Here is a 16,372-nt window from a genome sequence, read left to right as displayed (position 1 = left end):
GTAAGCTCGTTATGGTCAGGGAACACGTCTATTAATTCTGTTGTATTTTACTCCTGCAAGTGCTCAATAAGCACCATTGATTGATTGACTGAGTGAGTGAAATACTAGGAACAGCATCATGGCCTGTAACCTGCTAGATTTTAGATCTTTTTCCAGACCTTCCAAAGGCCTACAAACCTACGAGTGCACCTGGGCTCTGAGAGTTTCACCAAACTCCTGAGGTAACTCCACGCTGGGGTGGAGATGTGACTGTGTTGTCTCTGACCCCATTCCCCAGGAGCGTCCAATCTAATTCCATGAAATGTCTTTTCAAATGTACTTGCTGGTCAGTTGTAAACCAGGTCTGCAATAAGACGGGGTGGAAACTCCAGAACCTCCAGCCATGATCAGGTACGGATAGTAAACAGTGAGAAAGGCAGCTACTTCAAGAGGTAGAGTGAGAACAGGCTGCACAGATCCTCACACCTCTGTAAGGATCGTCAGTTTAGAGCTTTTGAAGCAGGACATTTGTGATCCACTAAGCTTAAAATCGTTCGTAGACTACAGAGATTCTTTGTTTTTGCTATTATTATATTCTTATATTCTTATTCTAATTCTTAGATTCTTATATAATAATAGCAATTATTATATTGCTATTATAGAGAAGTAGCGTGGCTCAGTGGAAAGAGCCTGGGCTTTGGAGTCATAGGTCACGGGTTCAAATCCCGGCTCCGCCAATTGCCAGCTGTGTGACTTTGGGCAAGTCACTTCACTTCTCTGGGCCTCAGTTCCCTCATCTGTAAAATGGGGATGAAGCCTGGGAGCCCCCCGTGGGACAAACTGATCGCCTCGGAACCTCCCTGGTGCTTAGAACAGTGCTTTGCACATAGTAAGTGCTTATTCAATGCCATTATCATTATTATTATTATTATTATTATTATTATTATTATTATTATTATCCCGGCTCCACCAACTGCCAGCTATGTGACTTTGGGCGAGTCACTTTACTTCTCTGGGTCTCAGTTACCGAAAGCACTTGGGAGAGCAGAAACAGAGTTGGTGGATACATTCATTCAATCGTATTTACTGAGCGCTTACTGTGTGCAGAGCACTGTATTAAGCGCTTGGGAAGTACAAGTTGGCAACATATAGAGACGGTCCCTACCCAACAACGGGCTCACAGTTAAGAAGGGGGAGACAGACAACAAAACAAAACGTGCCCTGTCCACAATGAGATTACAGTCTAGAGGCTTTCAATCCACAAAGTCAGTTCAATTTCAGGGTCCTCTATACCCTCAGTTCCCTCATCTGTAAAATGGGGATTTAAACTGTGAGTCCCCTATGGGACAACCTGATCACCTTGTAACCTCCCCAGCGCTTAGAACAGTGCTTTGCACATAGTAAGCGCTTAACAAATACCATCATTATTATTCTTGACATAGGTTCCTATGGGCCTGGCAGACATCCACAAAACGTTCCCTATGGCATCATGACAATACATCTGTCACCATGGTTCCTAAAGTGGCTTCTTCAGTCACACGTTCTGCTCACAGTGTCATATGTGTCTGGGGGAATGGGAGGAGGCGCAGGAGGGGCACTTTATATGATTGTCCTTCACTCTCAAAAAGGCCTCTGACAGTAAAATTCACCTCTGCGCACTTGTGTAACTGAAAAAAAACCAATGTAGAAATCACAGCCCCAGCCATTAAAATACTATCTAGTATGATGATGATGATGATGATATTTCTCAAACGTTTACTATGTGTCAAGCACTGTTCTAAGCGCTGGGGGGGATACAAGATAATCAGGTTGCCCCACGTGGGGCTCACAGTCTCAATCCCCATTTTACAGATGAGGGAACTGAGGCACAGAGAAGTTAAGTGACTTGCCCAAAGTCACACAGCTGACAAGTGGCAGAGCTGGGATTAGAACTCATGACCTCTGACTCCCAAGCCCGGACTCTTTCCACTGAGCCACGTTCCTTCTCTTATGTGGTCATGTTAGATGTTTGCAGTGTCTGATGCTGCTTTCTAACATCTACATCCTTGTCTGTGTAGAATAAAAAGGACAGGACCAGGACGCCTATGCATTTGTGTTTTATTCTGCTGATGATGGAGAATTAATCAGACAATGTACCCTTGGTTTTGACCCAGCCAAAGAGTCAGAAGAAAGGTGAGTTTGACCTTAAAGGCCTGGTTGATGGGCGATGGACTGTAAGCTCCCCCAGGGCATGGATGGTGTCTTCTAGTTCGATCGTATGTTCCCAAGTGCTTCATACAGTGTTCTTACAGAAGGTACTCAGTAAGCTCTGATGATGGTAATGCACTTACGTACATATCTGTAATTTATCGATTTATTTATATGAATGTCTCTCTCCCCCTCTAGACTGTAACCTCGTTGTGGGCAGGGGATGTGTCTGTGTAATGTATTCTCCCAAGCACTTAGTACAGTGCTTTGCACACAGTAAGTGCTCAATAAATTTGACTGACTGAATGAATGAATGAATGAGGAAAGAACAGTGAGCACTGAAAGTGGGTCGGTAGATGGCCGCTCTCATTTCTCCAGGTTTTTTCCGTTAAGAACACCATGTTGCCACTCCTTGGAGAAGTTATTTAGCCTTTCTACATCCCTTAGACCCTATATATTAGAGAGCTGATTCTTGTCTGCTTTTGTCCAGAGTTGAGAGAAATCCTTCGTGCCTGGAGAGAAGCAGGCAGCTCCATCCAACTGGCTTCCTAACCCAGGTCGGGCGGGTCTGTTGGCATTAATACGGGGAGGAGAGAGGCCTCGTGGTTCCGCCATACCTAGGTCTAGGTATCACTCCCCTTCACCCCGGCCCCCGAGCAGCTCACATCCATTTTCTGGACCAGCCGTTGAAGTCCTGTTTATCCAGACATATTTGAGTCACTCCTCTTGACCTTGCCAAGGAGTCTAGACCGAGAGTCATTCTGTAGCTATTCAACTTTTCATTTCCTTTTGCTCTCGCAGGGGAACCTTCGCCCCCGCCCCCCTCGGAATGCACATGCGTGCACCAACCCACAATCGCACCGTCGCTTGTGGCCGTTTCATTTAATCGATTAGTACAACTGTAAGCCCAGCTGTGCTACATATTCATTGGAACTAAAAGCGCAGGGGAGCTAAAGTCACTTCACCGACAGTTGTGGGCGGGAACGCGCTTTGGATTCGTTCCTGCTCCCGCAGCGCAAGACGAACTCCCACCGACCCTGTTCCGCTCTACGGGAACTGGGATTGGAGAGCGGAGCTAGACGCAGAGGGGGTGAAAACTTCCTGCTCGGAGGCTCTTGATGTTTTGTTTCGTGGCAGACCCAGCAGCTAAGAAGCCTTCCCCTAAACGACACTCCCATATCCTGTGTGCCACTAAAAGATCCCGGTAACTCTGGTGGTTGTAAGATTCACCCTTTCACATCCAGCTGTGTTTGGCAAATGTAAACACGTGGCCATGGCCAGAGGGCTGACTGACCTCTGTGTTCCCCTATGGCCCCATTCCCACCAAAAAAAAAAGATTTTGAGCCCTGAGGCTTGGTGGCAAGAAGGCCTTTGGGTGATTCCGCCATTTACTTCCAGGTCCAAGGTTAGGGTGGCCAATGGACACATCAGCTAGCAGGGTCCTCCAGAGACTTAGCAACTCCATTTCCAAGATACCTCCAAACCTCCTAGGAGAGTTGTGCCTTCGAGAGTTGTGAAGTGAGAGGCTAATTGTCATCATTTTGAATTCAACCTGAATCATCCATCTTGAATGGTCTTCTAGTACCCCTAAGTCTATGAATGCATCTGAATCTTCCTGGATAATAATCCTCTAAAAATGAGATGTCTGCCAGGAGGGGTAAGGATATTAGTAACCTCCCTCAATATCCCATTCCCCTTTTTATGGTATTTGTTAAGCGCTTACTGGGTGCCGGGCACTGTACTAAGCGCTAGGGTAGATACGAGTCAATCAAGTTAGACATGGTCCATGTCCCACATGGGGCTCACATTCTCCGGACACGAACTGTGTCCAGCCTTCCACAGCCCTATACGCTATAGGACAAGTCTATTTCTTTGAGCCTTTTACCCATCCTTCAGTGGAAATAGAAACAGTCGGTCAACAACCCTCATCCCTCCCCTGGCTTTCTCTTCAAGCTAAATATTCCTTATTATTTTTATCTTGCCTCATTTTCTTACCGGTGTTCTACCAGTGGAACAAGCATCCCGGGAGCATCCTTCAGGGATCTGTAGGGGATACAGCCAACACAGCAACAGCCAACCCTGTGGCTTGGTTTCTTGTTGGGCAACCTGGATGGGTGAGAGGAGAAAGGGGTTGATTGGGACTGCTGCTCCTGCCACCGGTGGCATCCACTCCCTGGTGTTTGTACCTCTGCCAAAGATTCAAGAAGATGAAGCACTAGGGGAACTTCAAAATTCACATGGTGGGGGCAGTAGGAGGAGTGGACTGTCTTATAACCTGCTCAGTTGGATGAGAAGAGGGCCTGTGCATTAAGAAGGGGAAAGGGCGTGATAGGAAGCTGGGTGCCATGAGATGAGAGGGACAGCGGAGGAGGAAAAGTACTTCAAGTGAAACCTTGAGACGTCGGTGGTACGGTTTCTGAAAAAGGTTGGCAAGCCCCGTTCCAATCTACTGCATTTTTCGCCCCTTTAAACATGTGGGAGACCCCCTGGTGATCCTTTACCCAGTTTCCCACATCATTCTTCATGCCAGACCTGGACACCAAATTCTCATAAGAGGCAGAGAAGCACATGGGGAGAATGACCAGCTGGTCTCTATGTACTGTGCTTCCATTCATGAAATCCAGAAAGGAGAAGTGGTTTGTCTCAATCTAGCAGTACGTGGAGCCTGGGTTGTGCCTCTGAGGTATTGCTTTCCCCGGAGACCTTTAAGAACAGATAAATGACTAAATGCCCAGGATAGTTTGGTGCAGAGGCAGAAAGATCAATCAATCAATCAATCAATCATATTTATTGAGCGCTTACTATGTGCAGAGCACTGTACTAAGCGCTTGGGAAGTACAAATTGGCAACACATAGAGACAGTCCCTACCCAACAGTGGGCTCACAGTCTGAAAGGGGGAGACAGAGAACAGAACCAAACATACCAACAAAATAAAATAAATAGGATAGAAATGTACAAGTAAGATAAATAAATAAATAAATAAATAAATAAATAAATAAATAAATAAATAAATAAATATGGATCCGGAGCCTCTCTGGCCAACCCTAGAATGGAGTAATTCTTTGGATTCTTCTCAAATGAGGACCCCTGGGCCCCAGGTTAAAGGAATTTTTCACTTGCTTAATCAGCATAGGTGGAGTGGAATGACTTCTCCAAGAAATACAGTTTTGACAGTTCCTGGAAAGGAAATGTTACAGGAGAAGGATGTAGCGAGAAGTTTTATTCCACCACATCGCAATGGCTTCTCCCACCAAATTCCACAATCTTAGGGAAGGTCCCAATCTCTACCTCAGAGAAACCCGCAAGAATTTGGAAGCCCAACAAGGCCCGGGTATGTGTTTTTTTTAAAGGCTTTGCAGAGCCTGAATAACACAGTCTGCAGGAAATTATCCAGTGAAGCACATCAGAAGAGCATTTTTAGAAAAGAAATCCTTACTGCCTTTAAGTGAAAGAGGCTGTTGCTCCTTGGAGGGCTAAGGAGGTAGAGATGTGAGTTTTCCAGGAGGGTGATGCAGCTCAATTAATTTACTACACAGAAAGGGACCAGACTCATGAAATGAGAAGCTGATTGTCATTGTTTTGAATTTAACCTGAATCATCTGCTTTGAACGACTTTCCAGTACCCCAAATTCTGTGAATGCACCTGAATTTTCCTGGCTTATAATCATCACCAATAGTATTTATTGAGCACCTAGTGTAGGCAGAGCACTCCGATAAGTGCTTGGGAAAGAAACAATAAAAAAGTCCCTGGCCTTGAGGAACTTAAAGCTCAAATGGGGAAAGGCGGACTTTTTTTTCAGAGAGAAGAGGGAGAACATACAGAGATAGGACTGTAAATGAGAAGAATATGTGAATGACTATGTGTGTAAATGCTGAGAGTGAATATTGAGATCACATGACCAGGGCTAGGGGAATCAAAGAATGCTTCCTGGAAGAGGTGGGATTTCAGGAGGACCTTAAAAATGGGGAGAGATGGAGTAGGGAATTCCAGGTAGCGGGAAGGGCATGACCCAGGAAGGAGCCAGGTGTAATGATGATGATGATGGCATTTGATAAGCGCTTACTATGTGCAAAGCACTGTTTTAAGCTCTGGGGGGATACAAGGTGATCAGGTTGTCCCACGTGCGGCTCACAGTCTTAATCCCCATTTTACAGGTGTAAAAGAGTAGAGAGGAAGATACAGTGAAAAGAGGGCTTGAAAATGACTAATTACGAAGTATGAAGTCATTACGAATGACTAATTGATTCATTACAAAAATTGTAGACTGGGGAGTAGAAGGTGAGGAGAGAAAAATATGTAAAAAAGAAGAAAGCTGGTGGAGAGCTTTAAAGTCACAAATGAAAAGTTTCTGCTAGATGCAAAGAGAAATGAATAGCCTGCCTCCAAGACACCTCTACATAGATGGCGGAAGCCTGTAATCGCGGAACTGTCCTTGACTCTTCCCTCTCTTTCACCTCTATATTCACTCTGTCACCAGATATGGTCAATTTTTCTTCCATGACACGCCCCTTCCTCAACACCTAAAAGGCCCCATGCTGCTCGGTGCACTTGTCACTTGTCAGCTGTGTGACTTTGGGCAAGTCACTTAACTTCTCTGTGCCTCAGTTACCTCATCTGTAAAATGGGGATTAAGACTGTGAACCCCACATGGGACAATCTGATTACCTTGTATCTACCCCAGCACTTAGAACAGTGCTTGGCACATAGTAAGCGCTTAACAAATACCATCATTATTATTATTAACCAGGCTTGACTACTGTTTCAGTCTCTTCACTGGTCTCCCTGTTTCCAATCTCTTCCCTCTCCAGTCCATACTTCACTCTGCTGCCTGATTCTAAAATGTAATTCTGCACACACCTTCCCACTCCTCAAAAACCTTACCTCTTCCCAATAAGCAGGAACACTTGACTTTTGGCTTTAATTAGCTCTCTTCCTCCTAAGTATACATTCCCTTCTCTCACTATGCCCTAGCTTGCATTTTGTTCCCTTCAAGAAAAACTACTCACTGTGCCTTGTCCTCGTCTCTCCTGCCCCCAACTTCTTGCTCACTCCATCCCAACTTCCTGGCATTCCTTCCCCTTCCTTAAAGGGCTCACCTTGTAACCTCCCCAGCACTTAGAACAGTGCTTTGCACATAGTAAGCGCTAAATAAATGCAATTGTTATTATTAAAGCAGACGGATCACTGTTTTTCCCACCTTCAAAGCCCTTTGGAAGTCACACCTCCCCCAGAAGGCCTTCCCCAGTCCAATCCCCCCATTTTATATCCCCAATTGCCACTCCAACACTTCTATGGCACCAAAGCAGTTGAGAACTTACAATCTCCCACAGAATCAACCATATTGATTGAGTGCTTTCTGTGTGCAGAGTACTCTCCTAAGCACTTGGGAGAGTACAATATAGCAGAGTTGGAAGACACATTCCCTGTCCTCAGTAAACTTACAGTCTAGAGAGGGAGACATACCCGGGGCTCACATCTAATGGTGAGGGAGAATAGGTACTTTATCCCCAGTTGAACAGATGAGGAACCTGAAGCACAGAGAAGTTAAGTGACTTGTCCCAGGTCACACAGAAGGAAAGAGGTGGAGCTGGAATTAGAACCTATGTCTTCTGCCCCACTTTAGTCCATAGTTCACTCTGCTGCCCTGATCATTTTTCTTCAAAAACGATCAGGCCATGTTTCCCCATTCGTCAAGAACCTCCAGCGGTTGCCCATCCACCTCCACATCAAACAGAAACTCCTCACCATTGACTTGAAAGCACTCAAACAACTTGTCCCCTCCTACCTCACCTTGCTGCTCTCCTACTACAACAAAGCCCGCCTATTTCATTCCTCTAATGCCAATTTACTCACTGTACCTCAATCTCGTCTATCTGGCTGCTGACCTCTCATCCACATTCAGGCCTGGAACATCCTCCCCTCTTTATAGCCAACTGTCAATTACTCTCCCCACCTTCAAAGCCTTACTGAAGGTACATTCCCTCCAAGAGACCTTCCCTAAGTCCTCATTTTTTCTTTTTCCCACTCCCTTCTGTATTGCCCTGATTTGCTCCCTTATTTCACCCCCCCTCAGCCCCACAGCACTTACGTACATCTCCATAATTTATTTATTTATATTAATGTCTATCTCACCCTTTAGATAGTAAGCTGGTAGTGGGCGGGGAATGTGTCTGCCAACTCAGTTGTATCGTACTCTCCCAAGCTCTTAGTGCAGAGCACACAGTAAGCGCTCAGTAAATACGATTGAATGAATAAATATGATTGTTTCATGCAGACTCCCATGTCCAGGCTCTTTCCACTAGGCCAGGCTTCTCAGAAATTACAAAACTCTTGAAAAACAAGAGTAGTCAGACACTGACCAGAACCAAAAAAAAATTCAGTATTTCCTCCTGAAAAGCCAAGTTTCCCCTGTGAGACAGCTATGGTAGAGTAACGTTTCCCAAATGAGATGCCCCCTTCCCTGCCCCTAGTTTCAATCTGCTGCCAGGTTGTCCGGGAAGGCTTTCGAGGTGTCAGGGAATATCTTGATGAGATCAGGGCTTGAGACAGTTTCGTGGGGAGGGGAACACAGGGGTTGTAAGCACGCCTATTCCACATCCTTTATTTATTTATTTATTTATTTTACTTGTACATATCTATTCTATTTATTTTGTCAGTATGTTTGGTTTTGTTCTCTGTCTCCCCCTTTTAGACTGTGAGCCCACTGTTGGGTAGGGACTGTCTCTAGATGTTGCCAATTTGTACTTCCCAAGCGCTTCGTACAGGGCTCTGCACATAGTAAGCGCTCAATAAATACGATTGATGATGATGATGATCCTTAGTCCCTACCCAAGCTCCTCCACACCTCACCATTATCACCAAAAGAACACAACAGCCTCACATGAAAGGCTGTTTCCCCATTTAGACACTGCAAACCTTCACCTCCCTGGGGCTCACCCAGCCTCAGACCCTCAGGTTACAATTTTGCACCATCTTACCTCTCCTTGTCCACAGCGTTCCCCCAAATCCCCAAGACCTCAGGTCAAAGGTCCCAGTCACCCTCAGTTTCCCCATATAAGAACAAGTCCTGTTCTCCCACCTACCTAGACTGTGTCATGTGAGCCAGGGACTGCATCTTTCCTGATTATCTAGTATCTACCACAAGCACTTAAAACAGTGTTTGACGCGTAATAAGTGCTTAATGAATACCATTTTTTTAAAAAAGACAAACTGTAGCGAACCTCCAGCTCTGTTCTTTTTCCCACTCGATCTCCTACTATCTCCCAGGGGAAATCCAGGGTTGAGAGATTTCAGGATTCACTAGTTTTTCCAGGAGAAGGGAATGGCCAACTACGTCAGAGACAGCTGAGGAGTCAAAAAGAAATAAGGCAGAGTACAGTCAAATGGCTAAAAGGCTAATAAAAGGGCATTGGAGAATGGGAAATCATCATCATCAATCGTATTTATTGAGCGCTTACTGTGTGCAGAGCACTGTAATAAGCGCTTGGGAAGTACAAGTTGGCAACATATAGAATCAATCGGTTTCTTCTTTGCTAGGAAACTACATGGTTCTTATGGTGCACAAATTCTTATTTTGGAACTCTGGCATGTAATGCTGGAAAAACTTTGCAGAAAGCTCTTCTTATGAAACACCTGGGCTGGTGGCCTACCTAACCACAGGGAGAATCAGAATTTTCTCTTCCCCAACCATTTCCACAAGGGAGAGTCCCATTGCCAGACCGAAACCAGAGAACCTCAGAATAACTGGGGAGGCTGAGTTTGGATGAATCTCTGGATTTTGAAAGTAAGATAATAGGATTGGTTTGGAACCACCATTTCTCCATGCCCCGGGTTGATTAGGAGAAGCCAAGGCCCAGCAAACTCATGAAATTCACTTCGTTGAACCAGCCGGCTAATCTCGTACTATAATAAAGGTTGTCAGAGTACAACAGAAAGAGCTGAAATTGCGCTGAAGATTTTAAGTCAACGAGGAGATGGGGACCAGCAGTGAAGGATTTTTGTGTGCTAACAGAAGTCTCCCACAGACCAAAGGAAGAGACACAAAGAACAGCATGTAACAAAGGGGCTATTTCCAGGATGGAAAATATGTAATGACTGCATCAAACACCACCAGAGAAGGGCACAGGACCTCCGCTGTGCATAAAGGCCATCGCCTCATAAACCAAACTGCTCTTATGAGGGGTTCAAAAGGGGTCCTTGGCCGAGGCAGAAAAGGGAGGAAGGGACAAGCCAAGTCCGACCCACAGATGTTTTATTTGCCCCTTAGGAGGTGTGGAGTGCTCAGTCATTGTTCCCCATTTCCCTCCTCCTTGCCATCCCCACCAGCCGGTCACCCTATAAACTTTTAAAGGTTTACTTCTAACTAAGCTACAGCTGTTGTTGATTGTGTGTATGGTGAGAGAAGTCGGGGGAGGGTGGAACATGCCTTGATGGCCAGTCGTACACTCTGTTCCCTTCTGATATCGTTCCCTTATGTAAGTGGGGCCCGCCGAAGGGTGACACTGAAACAAACTTCTATCTTCTTCTCCCCTGGCCCCCCATAAAGACGGGTAATTCCTCTCTCCCTTCACTCCCCTACACCCAGTCCCCAAACTGGAGTAGTATTACGCTACTCAGGGTAGGGGCCCGAAAGCTGCTTTTGTCACCGATGACCCGAAACGCATTCTGTCCCTTCTGGACTTTTAGACTGTGAGCCCACTGTCGGGTAGGGACCGTCTCTATATGTTGCCAATTTGTACTTCCCAAGCGCTTAGTACAGTGCTCTGCGCATAGTAAGCGCTCAATAAATACGATTGATGATGATGGACTCTTCGCTCATCGGTATTGCCGTGGAGCTCTCAGGTTGAGTTTCCACAGACGTCAAGAAGATAGGCACCGGCAGAGACCAGGTTTCCACGTAGGCAAGGAAAGGACACTCGAGGGAAACGGAAGGCGAAACGCCAGGAAATGCAGCAGGAGCGATTTCGGCAGGCAGGAGTTCAGACAAACGCGGTGCTCAAAATACCATATCCCCGAGACACACCGTTCGGGTTGAATGGAAACTGGGAGATGGGATACGGCTAAATGGAAGGAAAGAACGGTGCTTTGCCTCCTCGGGCCCCTTGCAGCCTGCGAAAGTCACAGGCTCCTAAGACAAGAGCTCCTTCTGCTGGAACACTTTTCCTGAGGCAGGAGGAGAAATGCGCCCAAGTGAAGAGAGGCCTTGGGTGAGGCCTCTGTTGGGATTCACACATCACCATCCTCCAGTTCGGTGCGGCTCATGGCTTCCGCCACTGAAGGCCGCAGGAGGCGGCCCTGCTAAATCCGCGCGGATCAATATGCTTCTACCCTGCCGCCCCTTAGTTTTCCTACTCCGTCCATCTTTCCCTCAATCAACGGTATTTATCGATTGCTTACTAGGTGCGGAGCACTGTACTAAGTGCTTGGAAGAGCACAATTAAACAGAATTAGCAGACTGGTTCCCTCCTATAGCGAGCTCTCTCTCTCCCTCCTCTCCCTCCTCTTTCCCTTTTCTCCTTGCCCCCTCCCTCCATTCATTTGGTTTCCTCCCTCCAAATAATTTCTGCACTACACCCTTCTACACAGTCTTCTAGACTGTGAGCCCACTGTTGGGTAGGGACCGTCTCTATATGTTGCCAACCTGTACTTCCCAGGTGCTTAGTACAGTGCTCTGCACACAGTAAGTGCTCAATAAATACGATTGAATGAATGAATGAATACACCCCACTCCCCTTCATTCCGTTATTTCGCCCCCCCTTTTCCTCCTTTTTCCCATTTATTCTTCCCTCATCTCCAGTCCTCTCACCCCATCCCTGCCTGTCATGATTCCTCTGCTCTACCTCCTTCCTCTCCCCACAGCACTTGTGTCTATTTATACATCTTCATTACTCCATTTTATTAATGATGCATATATCTATAATTCTGTCTATTTTGATCATATTGGCACCTGTCTACTTTTTTGTTTTATTGTCCATCTCCCCCTTCTAGAATGAGTCTGTTGTTAATAATAACAATAATAATAATGGCATTTATTAAGCACTCACTGTTTGCGCTTACAGCGCAAAGCGGTATTCAAGCGCTGGGGAGGTTACAAGGTGACCAGGTTGTCCCACGGGGGGGGCTCACAGTCTTAATCCCCATTTTACAGATGAGGGAACTGAGGCCCAGAGAAGTTAAGTGACTTACCCAAAGTCATACAGCTGACAGTTGGCTGAGCTGGGATTTGAACCCATGACCTCTGACTCCCAAGCCCGTGCTCGTTGGGTTTGGACTGTCTCTGTGTGTACTTTCCAAGCGCTTTAGTCATTCATTCATTCATTCAATCGCTTTTATTGAGCGCTTACTGTGTGCAGAGCACTTGGGAAGTACAAGTTGGCAACATATAGAGTAGGTCCCTACCCAATAACGGGCTCACAGTGCTCAGCACACAGTAAACGCTCAATAAATCCTCTCCCCCTCCTCCCCCTCCCCATCCCCCCTGCCTTACCTCCTTCCCCTCCCCACAGCACCTGTATATATGTATATAATAATAATAATAATGGTATTTATTAAGTGATTACTATGTGCAAAGCACTGTTCTAAGCACTGGGGGGATACAAGGTAATCTGGTTGTCCCACAGGGGGCTCACAGTCTTAATCCCCATTTTACAGATGAGGTAACTGAGGCACAGAGAAGTGAAGTGACTTGCCCAAAGTCACACAGCTGACAATTGGCGGAGCTAGGATTTGAACCCATGACCTCTGACTCCAAAGCCCGTGCTCTTTTCCACTGAGCCACGCTGCTTCTCTCTATATATGTATATATGTTTGTACATATTTATTACTCTATTTATTCATTTTACTTGTACATATTTATTCTATTTATTTTATTTGGTTAATATGTTTTGTTTTGTTGTCTGTCTCCCCCCTTCTAGACTGTGAGCCCGCTGTTGGGTAGGGACCGTCTCTAGATGTTGCCAACTTGGACTTCCCAAGCACTTAGTACAGTGCTCTGCACACTGTAAGCACTCAATAAATACGATTGAATGAATGAATGAATCCCCCCGCCTTACCTCCTTCCCCTCCCCACAGCACCTGTATATATGTATATATGTTTGTACATATTTATTACTCTATTTATTTTACTAGTATATATTTATTCTATTTATTTTATTTTGTTAATATGTTTTGTTTTGTTGTCTGTCTCCTCCTTCTAGACTGTGAGCCCGCTGTTGGGTAGGGACCGTCTCTAGATGTTGCCAATTTGGACTTCTCAAGCGCTTAGTCCAGTGCTCTGCACACAGTAAGCGCTCGATAAATACGATTGAATGAATGAATGAATAAATACGATTGAATGACTGAATGATTTTTTTTTTGTCACGGGTCCTAAAGACCAATAAAGTTTCATCAAAAAAACCAAAACGTCGGTTGCGGGGAGGAAGGAGGAGATAACTGAGGAGGGGCGGGTCATGGCGCCTTTGAGTGACTGCGCCTCCGACCAATGGGAGGCCGGGATGGGAGGGCGGGGCTGCGCTTGATTGACAGGAGCGCGGCCTTGGCGGGAAGGAGACAACTGAGGAGGGGCGGGTCATGGCGCCTTTGAGTGACTGCGCCTCCGACCAATGGGAGGCCTGGATGAGAGGGGGGCTGCGCATGATTGGCAGGAGCCCTACCTTGGCGAGAAGGAGGAGACGACTGAGGAGGGGCGGGTCATGGAGCCTTTGAGTGACTGCGCCTCCGACCAATCGGAGAGCGGGATGAGCGGGGGGGGGGGGCTGCGCATGATTGACAGGAAAGCGGCCTCGGGGGGAAGGAGGAGACAACTGAGGAGGGGAGGGTCACGGCACCTTTGAGTGACTGCGCCTCCGACCAATGGGAGAGAGGGATGAGCGGGGGCTGCGCATGATTGGCAGGAGCGCGGCCTTGGCAGGAAGGAGGAGACGACTGAGGAGGGGCGGGTCATAGCGCCTTTCTTTGAGTGACTGCTCCTCCGACCAATGGGAGGCGGGGATGAGAGGGGGCTGCGCATGATTGACAGGAGCGCGGCCTCGGCGGGAAGGAGGAGACGACTGAGGAGGGGCGGGTCATGGCGCCTTTCTTTGAGTGACTGCGCCTCCGACCAATGGGAGGCCGGGATGAGAGGGGGTCGCGCATGATTGACAGGAGCGCGGCCTTGGCGGGAAGGAGGAGAAAATTAAGGAGGGGCGGGTCGTGGCGCCTTTGAGTGACTGCGCCTCCGACCAATGGGAGAACGGGATTAGAGGGGGCTGCGCATGATTGACAGGAGCGCGGTCTCGGCGGGAAGGAGGAGACAACTGAGGAGGGGCGGGTCATGGCGCCTTTGAGTGACTGCACCTCCGACCAATGGGAGAACGGGATTAGAGGGGGCTGCGCATGATTGACAGGAGCGCGGTCTCGGCGGGAAGGAGGAGACAACTGAGGAGGGGCGGGTCATGGCGCCTTTGAGTGACTGCACCTCCGACCAATGGGAGGCCGGGATGAGCGGGGGGGGGGGGGGGCTGCGCATGATTGGCAGGAGCGCGGCCTTGGCGGAAAGGAGGAGACAACTGAGGAGGGGCGGGTCATGGCGCCTTTCTTTGAGTGACTGCTCCTCCGACCAATGGGAGGCCGGGATGAGAGGGGTTCGCGCATGATTGACAGGAGCGCGGCCTTGGCGGGAAGGAGGAGACGACTGAGGAGGGGCGGGTCATGGCGCCTTTCTTTGAGTGACTGCGCCTCCGACCAATGGGAGGCGGGGATGAGAGGGGGCTGCGCATGATTGACAGGAGCGCGCCTTTGGCGGGAAGGAGGAGACGACTGAGGAGGGGCGGGTCACGGCGCCTTTCTTTGAGTGACTGCGCCTCCGACCAATGGGAGGCCGGGATGAGAGGGGGCTGCGCATGATTGGCAGGAGCGCGCCTTTGGCGGGAAGGAGGAGGCGACTGGGGAGGGGCGGGTCATGGCGCCTTTCTTTGAGTGACAGCGCCTCCGACCAATGGGAGGCCGGGATGAGAGGGGGCTGCGCATGATTGACAGGATGGCGGGCAGGATGGCGGGCCGCGGCGGGGAGGCTGAGGCGGCCCTGTTGGCCGCCGCCGTGTTTGAGAAGCTGAAGGTGCAGGGGTTGAGCGGGCGGGAAAAGGGGGGTTGAGGGATGGGGATGTGCCAGCCGGAAGTGGCGCCTCAGTCAGCCGCGGGGGATGCCGGGACGGCGGGGCCGCCCATTGGCAATCCTCACTCTGAATGGCCAACTGTGGCTCCACAGCGGCCTAGGCCTTTTGAGGGAACCGGCCTGACGGCATCAATCAATCAATCAATCAATCAATCGTATTTATCGAGCGCTTACTGTGTGCAGAGCACTGTACTAAGCGCTTGGGAAGGCCAAGTTGGCAACATAGAGAGACGGTCCCTACCCAGCAGTGGGCTTACAGTCTAGAAGGGGGAGACAGAGAACAAAACAAAACATATTAACAAAATAAAATGAATAGAATAGATATGTACAAGTAAAATAAATCAATAGAGTAATAAATCCGTACAAACATATGTACATATATACAGGTGCTGTGGGGAAGGGAAGGAGGTAGGGCGGGAGGGATGGAGAGGGGGAGGATACGTGTGTATATACATATATAAATCACTCAATCAGTCGTATTTATTGAGCGCTTACTGTGTGCAGAGCACTGGACTAAGCGCTTGGGAAGTACAAGTTGGCAACATCTAGAGACGGTCCCTACCCAACAGTGGGCTCGCAGTCTAGAAGGGGGAGACAGAGAACAAAACAAAACATATCAACAAAATAAAATGAACAGAATTGATATGTACAAGTAAAATAAATCAATAAATAGAGTAATAAATCCGTACAAACATATGTACATATATACAGGTGCTGTGGGGAAGGGAAGGAGGTAGGGCGGGAGGGATGGAGAGGGGGAGGATACGTGTGTATATACATATATAAATCACTCAATCAATCAATCGTATTTATTGAGCGCTTCTGTGTGCAGAGCACTGTACTAAGCGCTTGGGAAGGCCAAGTTGGCAACATATAGAAACAGTCCCTACCCAACAGTGGGCTCACAGTCTAGAAGGGGGAGACAGACAACAAAACCAAACATACTAACAAAATAAAATGAATAGAGTAGATATGTACAAGTAAAATAAATCAATGAATAGAGTAATAAATCCGTACAAACATATATACAGGTGCTGTGGGGAAGGGAAGGAGG

General features: G+C 47.7%; 1 protein-coding gene across 1 annotated transcript in view; it reads left to right on the top strand.

Annotated features, from left to right (window-relative positions):
- Positions 1-15,187: 15,187 nt before the first annotated feature.
- The window catches only part of HAUS7 (HAUS augmin like complex subunit 7), a 28,249-nt gene continuing 27,064 nt past the window's right edge, over positions 15,188-16,372 (top strand). Inside the window, exon 1 of the mRNA XM_038748523.1 lies at positions 15,188-15,261. Within this exon, the coding sequence (XP_038604451.1) occupies positions 15,196-15,261 (66 nt within the window). The 5' untranslated portion in view covers positions 15,188-15,195. The remainder of the gene's footprint in view (positions 15,262-16,372) is intronic.

This window comes from Tachyglossus aculeatus, chromosome 6 (assembly GCF_015852505.1).
Source record: "Tachyglossus aculeatus isolate mTacAcu1 chromosome 6, mTacAcu1.pri, whole genome shotgun sequence".
Lineage (NCBI taxonomy): Eukaryota > Metazoa > Chordata > Mammalia > Monotremata > Tachyglossidae > Tachyglossus > Tachyglossus aculeatus.
This window is presented reverse-complemented; position numbering and strand designations above follow the sequence as displayed.